General features: G+C 36.8%; 1 protein-coding gene across 1 annotated transcript; it reads left to right on the forward strand.

Moving 5' to 3' along the window:
• The first annotated feature begins 1057 nt into the window (after positions 1–1057).
• Positions 1058–4483, forward strand: LOC129258590 (uncharacterized). Its single transcript, XM_064098041.1, has 3 exons — positions 1058–1222; positions 1559–1729; positions 2496–4483. The coding sequence occupies exon 3, from the start codon at positions 2507–2509 to the stop codon at positions 3422–3424; it is 918 nt and encodes a 305-aa protein (XP_063954111.1). The 5' UTR covers positions 1058–1222; positions 1559–1729; positions 2496–2506; the 3' UTR covers positions 3425–4483.
• Positions 4484–25542: the final 21059 nt, after the last annotated feature.

Here is a 25542-nt window from a genome sequence, read left to right on the forward strand (position 1 = left end):
GATTAGATTTGCTGCAACTTTAAATGGAACAGCAAAATAAAAGTTGAAGAAAAAAAAATCACAGTACTATTATAGTTCATACTTTTTCACCAGTCAAGATTGAATATTTCACCCACGCATAATAGACATACATGTAGTCAAACAAATAGATGGGTCAAAGTTTAGGGTATTGAAAAGATCATGCGAGCATATTGGGGAAATCCAAGTTCTTTTGAATGTCATTGGTACCGCCCCCACCCATCCGAATGGCAGAGAGAGAGCGTGCAAGAGATAGACAGCAATAGCAAATGATAGACAGAGTGAGTAAGAGACAGAGGAGAAAGCAGTGATTCCACAGATCCAAAACAAATTTCACAAACTTAAACTGAATCCCAAAATTCCCAAAATTCATAGACATTTCCTGGAAATTTCAAGTTTGATTTTTAACAAAAATCAGGCAATAATACAATGGGCCTAAATTTGGTTTAAGTGACCAAAGTCTAGGAATTTTACAATATTTTTTTGTTCAAAATTACGAAATGCGAGCATGTAGCACAAGCAGAAAATTCCGAGCTACTTATCGAGGTAAACAATTCTTTGAATATAACATGAATTATTACAATGTGCTACGTTTAACTGTTGCTTAATTGCAATTTTCGGATTTCCTGGAATTTTTTTCATTTCCCAAACCTTTCCTGGAAAAGTCAAAATTTCTTGAAATTTCAAGAATTTCAGGAAGAGTGGAGACATGGAGGAGAGACAGAAAGAGAGAGGGAGAGACAGAGAGATGGGGAGATATAAAGGGAGAGAGTGCAAGAGACATATAGCGATAGAAAATGATAGGCAGAGCAAGCAAGATACAAAGGGAGAGATAGAGACAGATCAAGAGATAGACAGAGATGGGGGTGTACACATTGTCTTGTTCTTTTCAAATCTCATCCCCCCTAAAGTACCAGGATATCATAATCAACTCACTGTCAATAAAAGATTTATAAAGATTTAGCGAACTTTGATATCATTGACTGTTCAACTGTACTGTCATGATAAAAAACAACTTCAATGTTTTGAAGACAGGGCTACGCCTGTGCACCCTTGTGAAGTTCTGGGCAAAGTTCCAACATAAATGGAAAAAGGGCTGCAATTCTTGTTCGCAGCAGGTTTCAAAACAAGAAGGTTTCAGAAAGATACATAGCAGAACAAGAAAAAGAAGCCAACAGTGCTGTACATTTATCCTGTAAAAGAGGTGAGTTTTAAAGGAGTTTTCTGGAAGTGTGAATCAATGGTGTGTTTTTTTTCCTGATTTCAAGACATGCAATTTTGGAAGAGAATGACAAAGAACCAGTTTCAGCTTTGAACATGAATTGTGGCTTTGTATCTTCTGTAAATTGTAAACATTTGAAGTTACTTCCTTGTTTTGTCAAATCAACGTGATAAAGGGATAATTTTCAAGCACCAGTTGGGCTAGAAAGAGTTGTTTTTTGGGGTATTCTTTTTGTAAATTTGCAAATATTTCATTTTGAAATAAAGTTATTATTCAGCTGGAATTCAATTGGCAATTAATTTTTATTTCTTTCCAAAGACTAGATCTACTCAACTTGAGGCAAATATACAGTAACCTGTGGAAATCAGGGGGCATTTTAAGGAATAATCAGCTAGGTAGAAAGAACCATCATACGGAACTACAGGCACCATGTCAGTTTACTTCTGGACTATTCTGGTTGGACCTGATCAACTCACAGACCGGCTAGTGGTATGTCTAAATTATATAAAGCAAAAATTTGTATCAGCTGATATCAACTATAAATAAAGATATCAACTATAAATAAAGCTATTAAAAGCTTTCATTAATGAATAAAATCTTATTTACATTTATTCTGCAAATATTTTTTTTCTGTGGGTAATCTTATAATCTATAAATATATAACTGAAATATATATATATATATAATGTTTTAATGTTGTCTTAGTGGTTTATCAGGAAAAAAACATAAAAAAGATACTCATCTACTTTTTTTATTTGCATTTCTTTAATATTTGATAATGTAAACAAGTCAAACTACTTACAAAATCAATCTTTATTAATTTTAATCACATTAACCTAGAACAGAATAAACTTTTTCTACCCCCCAAAATAGTGTAGTCCAAAGCAATGCATTCAATGTTATTATTTCAATTGAAAGAAGAAGAACCATCTTGTAGTTGCATACAAAGATTTCTAGAAAACTGATGACAATCATACTGCTAGTCTATGATGTTTACTAAGCTGTACAATTTGACCATTATTTTGCTTGATATTTTTTTTATAGCAATGTAATTCTAAAGATTTCATACAGCCTGAAATCTTGAAACCTTCAGTGAAATTTAGTCTGATGGGTGTGGTCAAATATATATTTTGTTCATCACTGTGTGCATCCTGTATACTAGAAAATCATCATCTATCATGTCTATTATGAATTCTAATTACAAATTTTCATACAGAATTAAACATTTTGCTATCTCTTTTTTCATTTGTTTCAGAAAAAGTCACAATGCTGCACATCCTAGGTATATTACTCTTTGTAATTCTCGACAAGACTTCTGGAAGTGAGATACATGTATGCCCAGATACAAAACACTGCAAAATTGTTCATGTTGAAGAAAATGTAGAGTACATCTTTGACTTCTTGGTGGATCAAAATTCACAAGACTGCACATTCTCCCTGAAATTCAATGGAGCTATATTCAATAACAATGGCACTTTCCTTTATAGTGACCACTTCACAGCTTTGAAACATCCCAGAACTCATATCACAGCAAAGACTGTATTTGACTATTTAATTGTTACCCTTGAGATCAGATCAATTCAGGTTGATGACGCAGGAAGATACAGAGCAATATTCCAATGCAGTAACTCTACATCAACTATTTCACAATTGTACCTCTTACGAGTATACCACCCTCCTGGATCTGCCTCCTGTCAATGGCATGAACCCGGTGAATTAAACTTAACCCATGTAAACTACCAACACCTACCGGCGTTGCAGTGCTCAGCAAGAAACGGTTATCCCGAAAGTAATATTATCTGTTACTCCAGGCATCATCAGGCAATTATTGCACACAATCCCCGCTATATTGCAGGAGATGAGATCATAACATCCATATTCTGGCTACCTAGGAAATTCCTCCGATGCTGTTCTGTCAGTGAGTTGTATCGCAAGAGCTATCGATGGTGCAGAGACTTTGTATCAACTGACTCTGGTCAAGAGCATTCAACACAAAAAGTTCTGCTTTCTACTAAATCCCTGTCACAAAGCACAACAGTTCCTGTAGTGAGACCAAAGATACCAACTGGACCACTACAACCAACACTGTATATTACATCAACAGCTCACCAGCTTTTTGTCAATGAAAATGTTTTCCTCTGGAACCAAATTGTATTTGTTATTTGGCTTTCTTGCATATTTTGAAGGAATTGATAAAGTAGGACTTTAATTCAATCATAAAGAAGCAGTTATTTTCTAATGATAGTTTAGTGCGACTACATTTTTGAGGTTCAACATGTATAAACTGGTCTTTGCCATTGTTGCTTTTGCAACTCTTTGCTCTGTAGGTATATCCTTCCAATTTACATTTACAGAAGGTGACCTTGCAGAATTAAGATATCAATATAACATTGAGGGTTCGCTGGATTTTCAGTTGAGAATAGGCGATCATGAACCATTCTTTCAGAATGGAAGAAAAGTAGCAAACATGCTGACACAAAGTCAGTACAAGAGGTTTAAAATAAAAATGGCCAAATCCCAATCAAATAGTCGATTCGTTCAACTGGAAATTCAGAACATATCTCGTACAGATATTGGAGATTACATATGTGAACTTGTAAGAGATGGCAATATTCTTGCGGATACAACACAAAGGTTTTCAGTGCATATTGAATATCCTCCTGGTCTAGCATCTTGCGTTATTAGCACTATCAAAAAGGCTCACTTTGGCATTAATGAGATCTGGGAATTAATGAACTGCTCAGCTATAACGGGTACCGACCCTGGCTATATTTTATGTTTTCAAAACAATGAGCAATTGCCCCCGTGGACGATCCCCATTTCAAACCAAACCCACACTCTCCAAAAGATTTGGGTTCGGACAACACTTCCACTTGTCTGTTGTTCCTCTACTTACAGATTACCAAAGACGCTTTGCGAATGCAATGATTTCTCATGGGGCCTTGATAACAAAACAGCAATTGATTCATGCTCTCATAGCTCAACTACATCTTTCTACAAGAAATCACCAATAAAAAGGGAAGAATATCACACAGATGAGGTCACACAAAACACAAATACCATTACATATGGTACCTTTGAAACTTGTCAAGACAATAAGAGTGAAGGTAGAAACATGATGATATCTGTTGGAATTATTATTACTTCAAGTATGTGTTTTCTGGTGAATATCATTTTCATGTTATATTGCTTCCAGAGAGTAGAAACCCGTTTATCAAGCGAGCTGAAAGACATCAGGAAATCACTTGAGGATGTCAAGAAGTGTTCAGAAAAGGAATAGACTTTAGACATCAAACTCAGTAATGGCTATTTGGCACTGACTCTAACCATAACACCTGCCATGTATTGTAAATCACATGGCTGTCCATCAGTTTTGACTGAGACAATACATTAACGTCAAGTTAAGTTCAGTACATGTATATGTTTCCTAGCATGACTCCACATGCAAATTTTAGAGGAGCTACATAAGATAGAGTCAGTGCACGCATAAGCTCTGATAGTTTCTTGGAGGTAAGCCCGGGGGGGGGCCAGTTCCATTCACGAGTGGATACCATGCGCGACCATGGGGTCTTGAAAAGCACCCTAAACACGTAATTTCCATATTCTGAAAATGCACCCCTTAACAAGTATTGGCGTGTGAAACCCTACCCTTAACAAGTATTGGAAACAAAACGATACTCTTGGCAAATATTCCCTGAAATGAACCCCTAAACAAGTACAGGAATGTTTTATTGTTACGGGTCCTTCGGTCATCGGCTTTACCTTATTTGGTTTAGTACGACCCCATCTTCTACACCTCGCGCAAATTGGACTCTAAACACGAAGTGTTGGGGCAAAAAGGACATCCTTTATAAAACATTTTAATTTTGTTTAATCATCCCCGCAAATTCGACCCTAAACATGTAATTGTCCTAGCGAAATAGATACCCTTTTTTCATTATTTTTACGATTTTGACACCCTTATCACATTACGTACGTAACGTGCCCTACCGTGAAAAAGACATCCTTTTTACGTGTTTTTTTGGTCGTGCATGGTATCCACTCGTCAATGTAAGTGGCCCCCCGGGGAGGTAAGAGGCTTTGGCATGTCTTGCGGCCCTCACCTTCTGCCTGATGTAGCTCAAATAACATGCATGTGGCTAAAACTATATCTCAAGTCCAATACATTTACAGCAAAAGTACCAAAAAACTGTTTTCAGCAAAAGCATGAAAGTGGGCAGGCTTGCCGACCTTGGTTTTACGAGTTGGGAAGTGTGTAAAGCAGTAATACATCTTCTTAGTCGCAACTCGAAGCAATATGTAGCGATTATATTCCTTTAAATCGTAAATTGTATAACTTTGAAAATCATCTAGATATTGCAATTTGTATTCTAGAAATCTCCAAGAATGAAGTGTCTTTTCTGGTCATGCAAGGCTTCAAAAGATAGTTGAAGTGTGTGATTAAATACTAATTGAGTTAGTTTAGTAAGATACAATATCAATATCATTGTTACAAAAGTAATCTTTATTTGCACTTCATTCAATATAGGGCCTACAATAATAAATTGTTGAGTGCTATTAACTTTGTACATTAAGCTGGAGGTAGGCCTATTGATGTTACATGAAATAATGTTTAAGCTTGCTAGATAAATCATATACATGTAGGCTTATAGTGCCTACCATTAATCATACAGAGTCATCAGAAAACAAAATAAATATATATATTTTATATGGATTTATTGTATCTAGAGAGGCCTTGATAAGTTTACATTCATTAGATTAACAAAACCATTCATGTACTTTTGTATTCATGTATTCAAAACAAATAAATGAAGGGTACCTTGGTTTGCACACAAAGTTTGTACTGCTGCAAGTTTTGTAAATAAGCAGAAGAGAAAAAGCGAAAAAAAAAATACTTTATGCATGTATTATAGTTTGCAAAATAATATAAATAATAAAAAGAATATACTAAAGATTAATATCCATGTGCATGTGCTGTTTTGACTAATTTTGTCCCAAACACTAACATGAGATTTAGTTGGGGTTTTTTCAGTCACAGCGTGGAGCTACTACATTGTAGGTGTCTGGAACAATATACCACATAAATCAAAGTTCAGTATATTTTTTCAATAAGACATCTATTTGTTCCCCCCTCTTCAATCACAGATGAAGGCATATCAAGGTATGTTTATGCTTCCATTGCAGAGACAGAGTCAGCTCTTTAACGTTCTTTCAGATCGCTGATCGTAAACGTGGTTCTGGGAATGCTGTTAATGGTTATGCTTCATTTTTCAGAGGCGAAATCGCAATCTGCAGCTGGCTTCGCTTCGTGATTTTCGTTGAGCAGGAAAGCGAGGTCAAATCGGGCGCGCCCTTTTTCTAAATTTTTTTTTTTTTTAGTATTGTTATGGTCGACACTATTATTTTAACTTCAAACAATTTCCGATCTTTAGTATTTGCAAGGAGCTATGACATAGCAATAAAATTTCTACCATGGTGAGATTGAGATCTACCCCCTGGACAATTACTCCCCCCGGACAACTACCCCCCCCCCCAAGGACAATTACCCCCCGGACAATTACCACCAGAGGACAATTACCCCCCGAGGACAATTACCCCCCGGACAATTACCCCCCAGACAACTAACCCCCGGACAACTACCCCCGGACAATAACCCCCGAGGACAATTACCCCCGATACCCCCCTCCCGGACAATTACACCTGAGGACAATTACCCCCTGGACAATAACCCCGGAGCACAATTACCCGCCGGAAAATTACCCTCGAGGACAATTGGCCCCGGACAATTAGACTCGAGGACAATTACCACTGGGAACAATTACCCCCCCCCCCCCCCCCCCGAGGACAATTACCCCCTAGACAAAGGGAGTGCACAGAGTCAGAGTCATACGTCGGCTGTACGTTTGACGTAAGAAGTACTCAAGGCATTCTTCGAGTATCTTGGAATCAAACGATCACCGTAAGAAAGGTGTAAAAGTGAGCTCCATCCATAGGCGGCCCTCCCCTATTGGCGGAGCAAAAAAATGAAAAAAGAAGGGGGGGGAAAGAAAGAAAAAAAAGAAGGGGAAAGAAAGGAGGAAAAAGAAGAGGTAAAATAAGAGGAGGGAGACAAGTGAAAAAAAAAAGGTCAGGGGAAGACTTGGAAAATGAATAAAAAATATATTTCATGTCTCTATATTACATTTTTCACTCGCGCTCGCATAGCCTGTTCGGATGTTATTCATTATTTTGTTTGATTTACAAATTGACTTTTTAAGTGCTCTGTTTAATGTCCGTTTTATGGTGTGAATATAACTTGCAGCTTGCGCTATGCGCTTGCATTATTTGATTTGCCAAATTATATACATATATAACAAACTATACTTAAAACCCCCCTTTTATGACAGTTTACCAAAAGTTTCGTCTTTATACGATTTGCGCTCGCATTTATGTTAAAAATATATCAACTCACAAATCCTATTCATGATTATCCAGTTTTCAGGCCTCAGTGTCAACACATTTCACTCACTCATTAGGCTTATTACATTAATAAATATGATAAAAAAATTTCCATGAATTCTTAATGACTAAATTGTCCCTTTTCAGAAAAGAATATAGACAATATCACAGTTTCATATGTTTCATATCGTGCTTAGGAAGAGGAAAAGAAAGTTGTCATCATTTTCATATGATGACAAAATGTCCTTAGACCTTGAATGTCCAGGTCCTAGGTCAAAATACTAATGAAGATATCAGCTCACGTTTCACACTCGCATCATTTATTAAGTGCTTTCCACATCCACTTCACAATTTCCCTACACAATGCTTTAGATAGTGCTCAAAGTCACCATTTTCATACCGGAATATCACTCCCATTATTGATTTTCGTGATAAAAATATCAGAATGCCCAGATTCTGTCTAACTCTAAAGCACGCGCACAACATTGAGATACGCAGCTTCATCTTTATTCAAAACATGCTAAAATTGTTTAGTTTCAGATCAGATCGCACTTTGCGCTCGCATAATTAATGTATGAAGAAACCAAATAACCCATCCTTTTCATGATTTACAAAACATGGTTAGCCTGTCCCACATTTAGGTCTGAAATCTCAATTATTTCCGCTCGCACTTCGTGCTCGCATCAATTGTTTGGTTTTATACCTATACCGTAAATGATTACAAAAAGTGCTAAGAATGTCATTTTTTTTAGGTCAAAAGAAATTCAGCTCGCGCTTCGCACTCGCATTATTTAAAAGTTGAAATATCTATCGTTTTGATGACTAACTGCAAAACCTCCTTAACAGGTCCCTTTTCGATCAAGCAAGAAACCATATCAAAAATTTCTGCTCGCGCTTCGTGCTCGAAGTAATTATCTAGTTACATACGCATCTTGTTCAGGTTCACAAACATTGCCCAGAATAGTCAATTTTCATGTTAATATATATACATGAAATTCCAAAAATTATCACTAATTTAAGTAGGGCTTATAATATAATTACACTTTTTATGTTGTTTTATAAGAATAAAGATAGAAACGACTGTAAGGACATGTAAGGCGTTTTGCCTCCCCCCCTTATTTTTCACGACCAAGAAAAAAAAGAGAAAAGGAAAGGGATAAGGGTGAAATATAGGCCTATTATTTTCGAAAAATGTTATGTCAAAATCTATCAAAAACTTTGATTTTTATAATAAAAATGTTGAAATTTTTGCTCGCTTGCTTCGCTCGCTACTTCTTTTTACGTGATACACTGTATTGAGCCCCCTCAAAATGTTTGCCTCATTACTCCACTGGGACAACCCCTTCAAAGAAACAAATTAAAATCAACTTTGAGCAGCCGATCTGGGTAGATATGGGTGAAAAAAAATTTGGGCCCCCCCCCCCCTATTGGCAAGAGATGGATCCAGCCCTGCCATCTACAAATCTTTACACAACCCAGAATTCAATCATAACTTGTATGTCACCGTAGCATAAGATCATTCGTTTCGTTTTGGCAATTTTCGCAGTGGTGTAGTATACAGGGGGCCAGGGGAGCACGTGCCCCTCCCTGAGATTCATATCTTGCTCAATATAGGCTGATATAGAGCTTAAAATATCAAGTTTTGAAGTCCATATACAAAACATATTTCATCTCAGATATCGAGCTTTTATTATTTTTAAATTCACAAATTGATTTTTGTCAAGTGCTCTGTAAAATGTCCGTTTTATGGTCTAAATATTAATATTTTCAGCTCAAGCTGCTCGGTCGCATTATTTGATTTGCATAGGCCTACTTCTTTATAAATTCTTACAAACCGTCCTTAAAATGCACCGAAAACAAATTGTATACTTTCATGATTGCCAATTTGTATAGAAAAAAAAACTGTATGTGATTATGTAATATTGTTTACAATTTAGCAATTTTGGTACTTAATTTCCTTCTTTAATATTTAATTGCTTTCACCCAAGAATAAAACACACAAAAACACCTTGTAATTTTATCATTTAGGGCCTAAATGGTAAAATTACAAGGTGTTCTTGTGTGTATTATCTTTGCATAAAGTTTTTTAGCTTACTGTATTAAGTTATATAGCCACATCTTAAACTGGAATGTGCACCAATTGTTTCATAATTCTTAGCTTCTTGTTAGTTGAATTGTTATAAAATAACAGGTTTATAGGTCCTACTTGACAGTGTTAGTGTTGATAGTTGCGTTATCGACTTTCAATATTTCTACCTATGAAGGTGTCTTTTTTACGCTTTATCTATTTGCTCGATATCTTTCCTGAAATTAAACATAAAACCAAAAAAATTAAAACAAGTGGAATGCCTCTGGCGGTCTCACCTGCATCACGCGATTCAATATAGCAGCAGTGCTGATTTTGAAAACTACTATAACTCGCACAAGATGTTCAGTGATACTTGGTTACTCTTATTTCCACGTTTTATGAACTAGACCAATACACTTACAGAGAAATGATGGTAATTCAACAAATACCCCCAACGTGGCCAAAGTTCATTGACCTTACATGACCTTTGACCTTGATCATGTGAACTGAAACTCGCACAGGATGTTCAGTGATACTTGATTACTCTTAGGTCCAAGTTTCACGAGTCAGATCCATAAACTTTCAAAGTTATGATGGTAATTCAACAGATACCCCCATTATGGCCAAAGTTCATTGACCTTTGACCTTGGTCATGTGACCTAAAGTGCGCACAGGATGTTCAGTGATACTTGATTACTCTTATGTCCAAGTTTTATGAACTAGACCAACACACTTTCAAAGTTATGATGGTAATTCAACAGATACCCCAAATTCGGCCAAAGTTCATTGACCCTTAATGACCTTTGACCTTGGTCATGTGACGTGAACCTCATGTAGGATGTTCAGTGATACTTGATTAACATTATGTATAAGTTTCATAAACTAGGTCCATATATTTTCTAAGTTATGATGACATTTCAAAAACTTAACCTTAGGTTAAGATTTCGATGTTGATTCCCCAACACCCTAAATGACCTTTGACCTTGGTCATGTGACATGAAACTCAGGCAGGATGTTCAGTAATACTTGATTAACCTTATGGCCAAGTTTAATGAACTAGGTCCATATACTTTCTAAGCTATGCTGTCATTTCAAAAACTTAACCTCGGGTTAAGATTTGGTGTTGACGCCGCCGCCGCCGTCGGAAAAGCGGCGCCTATAGTCTCACTCTGCTTTGCAGGTGAGACAAAAATCAGATCAGCTGGAAACAGAGATATTCAGCATTTGTGATTATCATGTCTTATCGTGTTCAATTGTTCTATGAAAACTTAGTATGAGGGCCAGTTTACACATTTTCTGATGTATACAATGTACATGCATAGCCAAACTGGAGGTTTTGGGTGCAAGCCTCCCCCCCCCCCTCATTTTTCATGATGCAGAAGGCGCCGCTAAACAAAAAAAAGGGAAAAAGAAGAAAGTGAGAGAACAGGAGAAAGAGCAATATAAAAGAGAAAGAAAAAGTTATTAAAATATTTCGAAAACCTGTGCCACCAACCAAAACTTACAATGGGTCCCGCTTAATTCTAACATTGATGCTGGAGAGAAGGGGGGATTTTCTGGAGGTAAATGTCCGAGGGGGTAGTTGTCCGGGGGGTATTTGTCCGGGGGGTAATTGTCCGGGGGTATTTGTCCGGGGGGTAATTGTCCGGGGGCAATTGTCTAGGGGGTAATTGTCCGGGGGGAAATTGTCCGGGGTGGTAATTGTCCGGGAGGTAATTGTTGGGGGGTAATTGTCCTCGGGGATAATTGTCCTCAGGGGGTAATTGGTTGGGGGTAGTTGTCCGGGGGGTAGTTGTCCGGGGGGTAATTGTCCTCAGGGGGTAATTGTCCGGGGGTAGTTGTCCGGGGGGTAATTGTCCGGGGGGTAATTGTCCGTGGGGTAATTGTCCTAGAACCGGTGAGAATAATAGATGTATTAAGACAAAATAAAGTATATACATATAAAAGAGAAAATAATAAGACATCAATTTGTTTATGCTACTGCACGGCTTCTGGCTCCTCATCATAACTCATGCTCCATATTTTTAATCCCTCAACATTCATTGTGATAGCACTTAATATTGACACGTGCTAATATTGATTGGTCATTATTAAAAACAGGGAGTTGAGAGGTAATTTCTTGGAGGTAACTCCCTGTAATAGAACCATGCAACTGTATTTGCCCGCGGATTTTCATCTCACTGGAAGCATTACCAAATGACACCCTTTTATAATTGCAGTCCTGTTTATACTTCCCCAGAAACCCTGATTCTGGTCAAACGACGTTTAGCAATGCACTTTTTTTGCGTTCTGAAACGTTGTTTAAATAACCATGGACGCAACCATGTTTTGGACTAATCACGTATGAAAACGCTGATTCGGGCCTGAAAAAAGGAAGCATATTAGACACAACCTTAGACACATAATTTTTAGGGGCAGATTGCTGGCAACATATACCGTAAGGGCACTAGTATTCAACCCGTTTGGAGAGTTTCCTCAAATATATAGAAATATAGAATTTACCTGAATTTCAGACCGGTCTTATTTCCAAGAGCAAATGCTGGTTACTCTTTTTCCGTTATTTTTTTATTCAACCAGTTGACTGTGTGCGCGGGCGATCGAATTATACGGCGACGGATTTTGGTACTAGTATTCAACCCGTCGGCACTAGTATTCAACCTAGCGATGAAAGATGGCCCTGTCTCTCAATCTGCCCTTGTCCCATCCGACTATGGACTAGACCATTTGAGATGAGACCAAACAGGGAATTAATCAAAGCCAGAGACTTACATAGATCTAGATCTAATTTAGCAATCTAAACCCTTTTGAGATTTGCTATCAATCCTCACTAGGTTGAATACTAGTACCATTCAGTGCAAAAGGCCATCGCCGCATAATTCGATCCTCCGCGCATACAGTCGACAGATTGACAAAAAAAATATCGACAACAGATTACCCTGGAAATAACAAAGGTGTGAAATTAAGATAAATTCCCTATTTCTAAATATTTAGGGGAATATGTCAAAATCTTTGAATTATGCCGGGTTGAATACTAGTACCCATACGGTAATACCACCCATGAAATTGCAGTTTCCACTCCAGCTGGATCTGCTACTGCTCTTGATTAACAAATGTCGTCACATGACAAAGCCATTAGGTTAAAGATAAATTCCAGTTTTGGTAATGATCTCAAAATGACTTTTTACAGAATCTGATATAATGACCACCCAAGTGTCTGTTTGTATGAATAAAAAATATGTGCCAAAGGATTCTGGAAGAAATTGTGTAATTGCTGAGAAATAAGCAAAATAAGCGTGGATTCGGTCACTTCCGTCGGGTCTTTATTTCAGCAATAATAATACACTGTCCCACGTGTGCCTATCTGTGTTGGTGATCTTCAGTGTGAACATTTTTCAGCGTAGATTTCAAGATTTCACAAAGGTCAGTTTATGTAACTGTACCAGATCTAGATCCTCAATGATATACTGACAATTAAGCCTGGTTTTACAGACTTTCTCATGAAATCAGTGTTTACTGCAACTACTGGAATTTCTCTTTAAACTTCATCCATTGTACCAATTGAAACTAAAATCACTTCCTGAGATGCATTGAGAACTACCCTCTTCAGCAAAGAACATCCTTTAATACTTGAACTGACAAAGAAACACTATAGATTATCAACCAAAACCTGGCTATAATCACGCAATTGAAACAACTGTCTCTAGAAATCAAAACTAATTCACAGACAGGAAGACAGGACTCCAATACAAAAATAGGAATAAAAGGATCATTGTCATGAACCACTTTCAGTCAAGTTAATCTGTTCATTTAAACACAGCATCAATCTCATAGTGTCACCTCAGTATCAAGGATTCAAGGATGGATGTCCAAATACTCCCGCTCACTTTTCTGTTGATTATCCATGCTGAAGTCAAAGCATTTTGCAATAATTCTGAAGCCATCTTTCTGACACACCCATCAGATCAAACTGTGAAGGAAGGAGAACATGCTGTGTTCACCTGCAAGATATACACAACTAATCCTGAAGCAGACACACTCACTTGGGTGAGTGACCCTACATTACCATACAATGCCATGGCAGTCAACTATAACCCTAGGACAAAGCAGTTAACATCAAGAATTGGGTTTGCAAATGTCAACAGAGACAGCATAAGTACTCATACATGCACTGCTCAAATTGTCGACCAGCAGGACCAGTCGATGACATGCCTGTCAAAAGAAGCTAGACTTCATGTAATTTACTTTCCAAGGGAGGAGGAACTATTCTGCAGCCCAAGTACTGTGCCTAAGCTTGAGGGGAATGAAACTTTCACCATAAGATGTGAAGTACCTCCAGGTAATCCTCCAGTAAACATGTCCTGGTACCTGGATGGGATTGAGATACCCTCATCAAGGCCAAATCTCAATAACAACACCCAAGTCCTGCTTCAAGATCTTCAGGTTCATAGGTCTTTCAACAATAAGACAGTAGCATGCTTGGTAACAAGCAACAAGCACTTCCCTCATGAGCAGTTAAAGTGCAAAATAGGCCCTTTCATTGTATCAGATAATGAAAGCTATCCTGGCTACCACAAAGAGAGTTTCAAGAATTTCAAGACAACAATCCAGACTACCATTGACACTGAAGATGAAATAACACAACATACAACTGATGTATCAATACAGACAGACATGAATGTCTATCAAGACATCGATGTGACAAAAAACGCAAGATATACAGCATCAGCAGGATCTCTGAATAAAACGACCTACATATATATTGCAGCAATAGGTGTGCTTGGGTTCATTGCAATCATAATTACACTATCAGCCACAAGAGTGTTGAGTTCCATGAGATATCCTGACAAGGATACAGTAATGATGAAATCTATCAAGATTTGTAAATCATCAGATCCAGGAGAGGTAGCAGGATATAGTACAAGAGACATGTCTGAGCCTATCTATGAAGAAGCACCTACCCTGTCCTCTCTACAGGTTAGTAAGGAACCAGACACAAGCAAAGAAGCATATTATTATGAGAGTGATATCTTTACAAGAGATTCTACTCCCGATACCAGTTCTTGTTCTAGCTGTGCTTCACTTAGTGGACCTTCCTCTTCTATCACTGAAGGATCTTCCTCACGGTACGCTAGCCTGCAATCACTTGGCAACATCAGGGATAATGGCAGTATCAACTGTCTTTACAACAACCAAGGAGTAATTCAAATGCATGAACAGCAAAGGTTACGAGCAAACTGCAGCCACAAAATCCAAGATAACTTTCCACTTCCTCCACCTTTACCGATGAAGGACAGCAAAGAGTGATGAACATCTTTAGATTACATCTAACTCTTGAGTCTCTTAGGGTGCTGATGTCATGTAATATATAACAGACTAACTATTTTGAATTGACAAATTGACATTTATTTCAACAAGAAAGATGTGTTCACACATTCAGTGATGAAAATATATTAACATAAGAGAATAAGTTAACTTTCTAAATTATCATTCATTAATATATTTGCAACCATGTGTTTTTAGAGAGTTAATTGCATATCTAAGATTGATGAATGAAGTTGGAGTAAACACCTGTTTCATGAGTATTTTGGTAAAACCGAGGTTATTAGCATCTATTACATTTGCATTATTACATAAACTGAACTTTGTGAAATAATGAAATCTGAGCTGTAGTGAAAAATAAATTTCCCTGAAGATTACAAACAGAGACAAGCACATGTGGAACAGAGTTTCATTATTGTTTGGAAAAACCACACAACAATTAGCTTGGATACCATGCTTATTTGAAAAATTTTCAGTGATTAGACAATTTCTTACAGAACCCATTGTTACATATTTTTATTCAAACATACAGACACTTGGGTGGTAATTTTATTGGATCCTGTGCAAATTCATATCGAAATCACCACAACAACTGACATTATCTTTAATTCCATGAAGCCGGGTGACGCTCTATGGATATCAGACTATTAGCCATGTAGCCCCAATATGGAACAGAGTTCTTACCCCTAGCAATAGTCATGTACTAGAAACATGAACAGTCAAAAGACTTTCCACTTGAATTCAATTTAGTTTCCAATGCAGAGTAAAACACCATCTCTCCTCACAGAAATATTGGAAACAAAGTCCTAATATTTTCCTCTTATTTTCTTATACTTATGGATATATGTTTACATCCTTTGTGCCTAGAGTGACAATTGATCAGAAAGTGTGAATTACAGATAACTACGCTATGATCATCATCAGCAATAACAGCCAATAAAATTTATTCAACATACTACATGTAGTATCACATTAGATAGTTATTGCTTAGAAATTTTCAATATTCTTCCTGAAAGTGAGAAAAGCACAAGATAAATTTGGGCTAATTCATGAGTTAATAAAGCAAAATAAATAGGAAAAAGAACTCATAATTCCCTGCTTTAAACATCATTTGTAAAGTTGAGATTTAAGAGAATTATTTTTAGACTAACATTATTTGAAAAATTCTTACCTTCCTGAGAAATCGATACCAGGAAGTAAAACATAGTAAAAATGTAGTTTTATTGCTTATAAAAAAAAGAGAATCTGAAGAGTTTAGTCAAAGTTTGGAATATAATCATAATAACAGATGTGATTTTAATGTGCCAAATCCACTCTATAGAGAGCTCAAGGCCATTGGCATGAAATAACATAGAAACAAGCTAAGCATAGTAGTAATATAAAAGGGTGCAGCACTGAAATAAAAGGAACATAAAAAAATGAGTATTTGTTCACTAACAAATAGAAAATCAACTCTAACTCAACCATAAATATTCCAGGTGGGTGTTTCATAAAGCTGTTCATAAGTTAAGAGCAACTTTAAGAACAACTGGTGATCATTCTTGTGGTAAATGGTATTCACCATTAAATGTTCATTGGCAATGGATTAGTGCGTAAGAAAGGATCTCCAGTCGTTCTTATAGGTCACTCTTAACTTACAAACAGCTTTATGAAACAGCCCCCCCCCCCCCCCGGTATTCAAAAACTACAATGGTGTTGTGTTCCTTTACATTTTAAAAGCATCAAGGCATTAAGTACACATCAACCAAAAAAATGAAAAAAAATTAAAGAATTCTAAAGAAAAGTACAACTAAAGGTAACTATATTGTGACATCGATACTGATACAATGGGAACTAATCATTATTTATCACTCATCCAGAAACTCAAACTACATGAATCAAATATTTCTAAAGAAAACTGGTCCATATTGGTTCCCTTGAAAATGTTGCATAAATCCTTTCTTACGCAGGTATTAAAAAACTACAATGGTGTTGTGTTCCTTTATATTTTAAAAGCATCAAGGCATTTAGTAGGGGAAGGCGGGGTAAGTTGTGACACTTTTTGCATTTTGCATGTTAGAATTGATATGACTAATAATATTGTAGAAATAAGTACCTAGCCTTTAGATTTGATTCTTGGGAAATATGTTCACCTATATATAACTTTCTACCCCCACACTGAAAGTCATTGTGACCTTTGAAAAAAAAACGATGTCAACTGGCTCAACTTGCCCCATCTATGGGGTAAATTGTGCCACCTTCTGGGGTAAGTTCAGCCACAAAAACTATGTACAAAATGTATGTGGGAAGCGCCATCATGTCAATTTTTTATTTTAAGTCTTTTCACTTGCTAATTCTCTATAAATACTAACATTCTCTAAAAGTAAAACAATTGTCATGTGAATTTGCTCCTTGCTGCCTGCATATCAATGGCTTTTTAAAGTTTGTTTTTTTATCATTATACATTACCATAAGATTTACTATGGCTCAACTTGCCCCATGTTGGCTGGATCAAATTACCCCAGTCCGAACTTAATGCGATATTTTCACATCCACAAATTTCTTATGCATCCATCATCTAAAAGACTATGACAAGAATGAGAATCCATACCTGGACTAACAATATTGTTCTCATTTCTTTATTTATTCAAAGACGTGTGCAGTTAAAAAGCACTTATCTATTTCACACCCTTTTTCACTTTTTTTGCTGAAATTAGTATTTTTCCCTCTAAAAACTTACTTTTTGTTTCAAAGTTGAAAACAATGTGGTGGGGTTAAGGGTTATGTAATTGGTCATCAATACATGACTCCACCACAATGTCTGATTCATTCATTATTGGTCTGGGGGTGGTGGCCCCTATACTCAACTTACCCCGCCTTCCCCTACACATAAATAATTAAAAAATGAAGAAAAAAAATTAAAGAATTCTAAAGAAAAGTACAACTAAAGGTAACTATTGTGACATCGATACTGATACAATGGGAAGTACTATTATTTATCACACAAAAGGGTATCTCATCCAGAAACTCAAATTACATGAATCAAATATTTCTCAAGAAAACTGGTCCACATTTGTTCCCTTGCAAATGTTGCATAAAAGACATAGATCCCAAAGAGATGTGACTACCCACGAATTAAAAAAAGGATCTCCGAATAAAACGACCTACATGGCAGCAATAGGTGTGTTTGGGTTCATTGCACTTTAATATTGCTACACTATCAGCCACAAGAGTGTTGAGTTCCATGAGATATCCTGTCAAGGATACAGTAATGATGAAATCTATCAAGATTTCTAAATCATCAGATCCAGCAGAGGTAGCGGGATATAGTACAAGAGCCATGTCCGAGCCTATCTATGAAGAAGCATCCAACCTGTTCTCTCTACATCTTAGTAAGGAACCAGACACAAGCAAAGAAGCATATTATTATGAGAGTGATATCTGAACAGGAGATTCTATTATGTCAATTAGCAGTAATTTATGCATGGAAAAATATGTCAATAGGTATTAATTAGTAAAAAAGAATAAAAAGAAACCAAACGTTAGGAAAATCGCTATCAGATCGATAGCTTTAATTTTCCCTATCAAACGTGCTATTGAAACTCCTGTCTTCATGCAAAATATGCTAATTTATGTCAACTAGCAATAATTTATATGTATGAATTAGTCCCATTTCCAATGTGTAAGTAATTAGAACAGCGGAAAAGGGGCCAAACTTTTGAAGTACCTCTATCAGCTCAAAAGCTTCAACTTTACCAGAAAAGCATGCTATTGAAAATCCTGCTTCCATGGAAAAGTATGTATATTTATGTAAATTAACAATAATTTATGTATGGAGCTGTATTCCAATGACTAAGCATATCAAACAGTGGAAAGAGGTAGAAATTTGGAAGAAAGCCTGCATCTTTCCCATAAAATATGTATGTTATTGATAACAAATTCATTTAAAAAACATAATATTTTGCTAATTATGATATGCTTATTATTTCTGCTAATGGAAATAATTCTGCATAAATGATAAGTGCTGCTTATTGAAGCAAATTTGATGCAAATTCATCTTTAGGGAAACAGAACCCTCTTTGAACAGGTGTCCATTTTAAATCCTGTCCCCCATTCTCACTCCCTACACACTGGCATAAATCCGGTAGGAGCAGTGGGGGAGGGGCAAGGGGGTGAGCAATATATTGACAGGAAAATTCAACAATTTTGGAGACACCCCCACAGTAAAGGCTATGTATACAGTGGTATATAGCCATGTACTTATTACTACTACCTGTCAATTAAAGGCTTATAACGATTTTCTCAATAACGATGAAATTATTTGGGAAATTTTGGTTTTGGTGTAACCCTAGCTTTAGCAATAGAGATGAATTCATGAGCCAATAAAGAAAAATCACTGAAATGATTCAGGTCACCGTTAACCAAGGGACGACAGAAACAGAAGGAACAGGTCTCTTTGCTCAATCTGATTAGTCCCTGTTCTCAAAAATTACGTAGTTGTGCATCACAGAGGGACAGACATTGACAACTTTTTCCAACATGAGAACATTCCATATACCCTCCTCTTTTTGACAGGGGAAAACTCTACCTGGGAAAGAAATCTGACCTCTTGAATTGCTTTGAAAAAAAAGATATAAATATTGGTTTATTTATTCATGTTTTTAGTTTTGAAAGGGGTATGCAAAGGATTTATATATTTGCGTAAATTTGCATTTTAAACATGATACCAACCTCTGGTTGCATTGAAAGTGAAAATGAATTGTGTAACAGTGTCTCATTATACATAGTGTTGTGCTGGTCCCTTGATTTCATGTGTTTTACACAAATTTGCAAAAATTGTGCATAAATTTGCATTAATTAACAATAAAATTTGATTCTCATTCCGCAATTTTATAGAAATTAATCTAGATTTGATGCCCAATCAAAATAAATCCCAAATACAAAACAAAAAAGAAATAGGCTTCTAGAAAAGTTTAGGTCTGTAATACAGTAAATTACGGTGAACAGTGTAAATTGTGTGATTTTGCATAAATTTGCATAAATTAGCACTATGAAACAGAGGTCCAGTAACTGATATCGAGTCATCCTTTTAAGAATTAATGCTTATGTTACCAGTGACACATCTGGAAAAATGATTGTGATTTTGACAATTCTATATGTCGAGATATGATAAAATATTTGTTTTTATATATAATTTGCATAAAATTTGAATAACTTAACATCTAAAATTGATTCGAATCACCGATTTATAAAAAAATTGACCTACAATTGAATATTTAGCAAAATAAGACCCAAATTAAAAAAAATGGCCTTTAAAATTATTTACAGTGAGATATGGTGAATTTTGTGTATTTTGCATAAAATTTGCATAAATTAGCATTTTAAAATAGGGTGCCCTTCACCAATTTTGGGGCACCCTATCTAGAATTAAAGCTTTTGATACCAGGGACCCACATGTAAAAAATGGCGCTTTTGTAAATTCTGTCCCCAAAATTTTGCTAAGGCCCCTGACTAATATGATAATATCCCGTCAGTTATGAATTACTAGAGAGTCAAATGAGCTAATAAATCAGAGATTAATGTCATGATTGGCTATCCATAGGTAAACCACTACTTTAGACCAGACTTTAAATTACGCCAAACTTAAAAATATAAGTGCATGTATCACTCCCATACGGCTCTTTGGTTTTTAAGTGAAACTGAAATGGGGATTTGAGGAGAAGCAAAAGAGCAATGCTGAGAGTGATATGTGGTGTGAAGCTGATAGACAGGAAGAACACGGGGGGACATGACGCAGATGTTGGGTTTAGAAGTAATGCTGGTCTGGCTGGTCAAGGCAAACATGGTAAGTTGGTATGGGCATATGCTGAGGGGTGATGGGCACATTTTCTTTATGATACTGTACTGTCCAGTGAAAACTCCCACTTCCCTGTTTACACCAATTCAATATTCTATGCAATTGAATTTACATGAGAGAATGCAAATGCAAAGAGAGGTAGAGAGATTGTGTAGAATGTGACTCTGCCTGGGGAATTATGAAAACACCAGGAGATAGGTTGGATCTCTTTTAATAGGGACAAAAAAAGCAAAGTAGGTTGAAAGATAATAATTAGATATTTGGAAGTGGTAGGGATCATGAAAATGAAAAGAAAGGACATAGTCACAGATCAGATCGATTGAACAATTGTTACATGTATATCCCCTTCTAAAAGAATAATGGTACTTATGAATACTCAAAACTCCTGAGGATGACCGAAGACTGTTCAAAATTTCATTTCAGATAAAGCATGTAAAGGCAGAAAACATGCATAAAATGTATAAAAATACAGAGTGCAGTTAAAGTTTATGCACTCTCATAAATATATCATATATCGAATGAAATTTAAACTGCACTGATGAAAAATGCACAAAATTGAATTTTTGGTCCTTGACATGGAGGACAGGTGGTTTGACAGAGGAGTGAAGGAAACCATGTTCATAATAGTCAGGCAGCATATGTCATCTACTTCGACAAATTGGCTAAGTCTGATTTTTCACTTTTATGTGATTGGTGACATCACGAGGAACTACTTTCAACTTGGTGACAAATTTCTAATGGTCATCTTGACCATGTGAGGGGTCAAAATGGGGTCAATAGGGGTCAATTTTTGAAATTGCCCCAACTGTGTCGAGTCATACATCAAATTGCTTGTCTTGTTATACTGAACGAGAAAGTGTTTTTATGCATATGTGTACATTTTTTAATTTCGATTTTGATAAGTTCATCTTCAGAAATCCTTATCCAGAAGATATAAAGGGTCAAGACAAGGTCAGGAAAATTAAAAGGTCAACAAATTTTCATTGGTAGCCAAAATACACTAAAAGCGGTTAGAATCTTAGAAGTTGGTTCTTTATTTTGAAAAATCTCTATCTAAGAAGACATTATCCATTAGATAAAAAAGCGGTCAAATGTGCTCACTTATAGGAACAAAATACATAAACAGAGATAGACGTCGAATTAATTCGGCCTGGTATCATAGTATTGCAGGAATACCTCGAAACGACTTGACAAACCAAAATGCCCTTAAAATTGTATCATCTTCATGATGTTATAAGTGCAATCAGCTCTTTCAGAGTTTCTTGATTTAGGAATTCAATTCAAGATCAATTCATTTTCAATTTACTAGTCTTTGACATGTTAAGAAACATTTCATCCATTTGCTTTGTACAGAATATTTTAATCAACATAAATTATTGTAATGTAATGGGGTATATGTGTAATACTATGTTAAAAGAGTAAACACATCGATTGATCAGTGCTCCCAGCCCCTAAGAAAGATGCCTAACAACTTATTTGGATTAACTTACGAATAAGATTATGAGGTTAGGATTGAGGATTGCTCCTTAATTAATTCTAATGTGTGACGGTTATATCATTTCTGACATAGAGGCAACATCGTACAGGCGTGCTCATTGTAGTCAGTCATGGGTGTCCATCATGCTGATGTGATATATTCTGACCATTACTCGATCTCTGGAGCCAAGAATGACTACTCATTTCTGATTATGTGCTGCCATTAACACGGCTTGTAGGTCTACTATTTTATCAAGTGTGTCTTTTTTCCAGAGCATACAAGGTGAAACTAAACTTAATACCAGTTCTCACGATAGTGATGTGCATAAATGCAGATTTTGTTTTTATTCTTTTGTTGTTCTTGTTTTTTCTTACTTGCTGAACTACCTGGATGTTGCTAGAAAGAATACTCACATAATGTCATTAAAGTGATTAAAGTAAAACACGACCATACCGCAGCGGGGGGGGGGGGGGAAGGAAGCTGCCCCTAGAAATTGTGAAGACTTGCATTTTTACTTTTAAAAAAATAAATATAATTGACCAAAAGAATGTACGGAATCCTTATAAATTTCACTTTACAAAATGCAAAAGGGCCCCAATGATAAGCTCAGAACAGCACATGCACCAGAATTGTGTAGTCCTTCTTGGCTCCAGAAATCGAGTAATGGTCAGAATATATAATAACAGCATAATGGACACCCATGACTACAATGAGCATGCCTTCACAATGTTGCCTCTTTGACAGAAATAATATAACCGTCACATATTAGAATTATAATTGAGGAGCAACTTATCATCCTCATTCCTAACCTCATTATCTTATTTGCAAGTTTATCCAAATGAATGTTAGGCATCTTTCATCAATCGATGTGTTTATTCTGTTAACATAGTTATACCCCAATACATTACAATAATTTCTGCTAATTAAAATATTCTGTACAAAGCAAACGAAGGAAATACTTTTTTACATATCAAAGACTAGTAAATTGAAAATGAATTGAACTGGAATTGAATTCCTAAATAAAAAAAGGTTTGTTGACCTTTTGACCTTTCCCTGACCTTGTCTTGACCCTTTATATCTTCTGGATAAGGACTTCTGACGATGGACTTATCAAAATCGAAAATAAAAAAGTACACACATGCATAAAAACACGGAAAAGGAGCTTTCTTAACACTTGCAGTGTAATATGCCATTTACCAATAGTTCGTTGACCTTTTGACATTTCCGGTCGTAACCTTTTAACGGGAGGTCAAGAGTACATGGTTGTGTACATTTTCTTGTTCAGTATACAGAGATGCCAACCTAAAGGGATGGTTGTCAGGAATATTTACCATATTTGTCAGGAACAAATGGGAGTTTCTCAGGAACATCCCGCGAAGTAGCATCGTTTATACGCTCAACCACCCAATCGCCATTGACATTGTGCATGCATGAACCGCGGCTTGCACTCCGCACTTCGCTGTGTATTCAGCAGCAGCGCGCGGAGGCGCTTGCAATCGAAATCTCAGTAGAGAAACTCCCGTTGGTTTACCGTTGGCCACACACACGCTGCATGCACGATACATGTATACACAATACACGCATATACATGCACAATACACGCATATATACACATGCACAGCAAAGCAATACACAATACACATGTATTGTAGTTGTTTTTTCCGTAACCTTTTTATTGTTGCCGTAACACCGTAATTGGAGGAATAAAATCGGAACAAATACGGCGAATCCGTAACGGTTGGCATCTCTGAGTATAACAAGACAAGCAATTTGATGTATGACTCGACACAGTTGGGGCAATTTCTAAAATTGACCCCTATTGACCCCATTTTGACCCCTCACATGGTCAAGATGACCACTAGAAATTTGTCACCAAGTTGAAAGTTGTTCCTTGTGATGTCACCAATCACATAAAAGTGAAAAATCAGACTTAGCCAATTTTTCGAAGTAGGCGGTAAATCATGACATATGCTGCCTGACTATAAGGGCGCACCAACCTTAGATGAATCGTGATTGGGCAATTACAAATTTCCAAGAGTTTATGACCCAATCCTTTGCCTTTGTTTTGAGCATTAGTGCAATGACAATCCATGTGCTCTGATAAAGATGCTATATTTCCACTTCACACAACTTTGGCCTTTTCTTAGGTTTGATTTAAATATTTTGGGAATCAAATAAAAAAGCCTTTTAAAATCAAATCAAATATGAAAATACTTACCATGATTTTCTTATTTACGAAATAACTGGATATACTAATTTGATTTGCTAGTTCATTACGATTAACTTGCACGCCAAATAAAAAGTACACAATTTTCCTGCGCGCGCGCTGCATCTCCCTATGAATGCACTATCCCAAGATCATCACGCAATTGGGCGTCCATTTCGTCTCATGAGCCTGCACGCAAGACATGTTGCCACGCAAGGCGAGGGGTAGGTGGGAGGGTTCAAATGAGTATATCCAGTTATTTTGTAAATAAGAAAATCATGGTAAGTATTTTCATAATTTACTATCAATAACTGGGATATACTCCTTTGATTTGCTAGACCAACACAGATTCAACATGAAGGGAGGCATGTCTAGAAAAAAAAGTGCGCAAAATAAGGGAGATTAAGACACGGAGGCCGCTGCCTTGAGGGCAAGGAGGCAAATAAGTCCTCTCCCGAAGGAATGTCCTTTGAATAAAAGGAAGTAAAGGAGTTGGAAGAGCGCCAAAAGGCAGCTCTTAAAATGTCGTCTAAGGCGACTCCATTAAAAAGAGCCCAAGAAGTATCATGGGCTCTCGGCCTAGTGTCCGAAAGGAGAGCATCATCACCAGCTGATTTGATCGCCTCAACGATCCAGCGGGAGATGGTGTCTCGCGACGCTGCCGCAAACGGCTCGCGCGACGCGTCAAACAACTGATCAGAGTTGCCAAGCGACTTTGTTCTATCCAGATACCATTTCAACGCCCTGACCGGGCACCAGACTCTGTCCTCGGCAACCGAGGAAAGATCTGAAAGAGGAGCTAGGAAGAACTCAATCGAACCAGATGTGGCAGTCTGGTTCTTGGCAATGAAGGACGGTGTGGGAATCAAGCGGACTCCACGCAGTTCCCACCGGATGTGACCGGGAGAAATACACAAAGCGTGAATAGAGCTGCGTCTTTCACCGGATGCTACTGCGA

Source organism: Lytechinus pictus, chromosome 4 (assembly GCF_037042905.1).
Source record: "Lytechinus pictus isolate F3 Inbred chromosome 4, Lp3.0, whole genome shotgun sequence".
In the NCBI taxonomy this organism is placed as follows: Eukaryota; Metazoa; Echinodermata; class Echinoidea; order Temnopleuroida; family Toxopneustidae; genus Lytechinus; species Lytechinus pictus.

Coding starts and splice junctions, on each gene's coding strand:
- LOC129258590 (XM_064098041.1), top strand. CDS start 2,507: ATGCTGCACATCCTAGGTATATTACTCTTTGTAATTCTCGACAAGACT.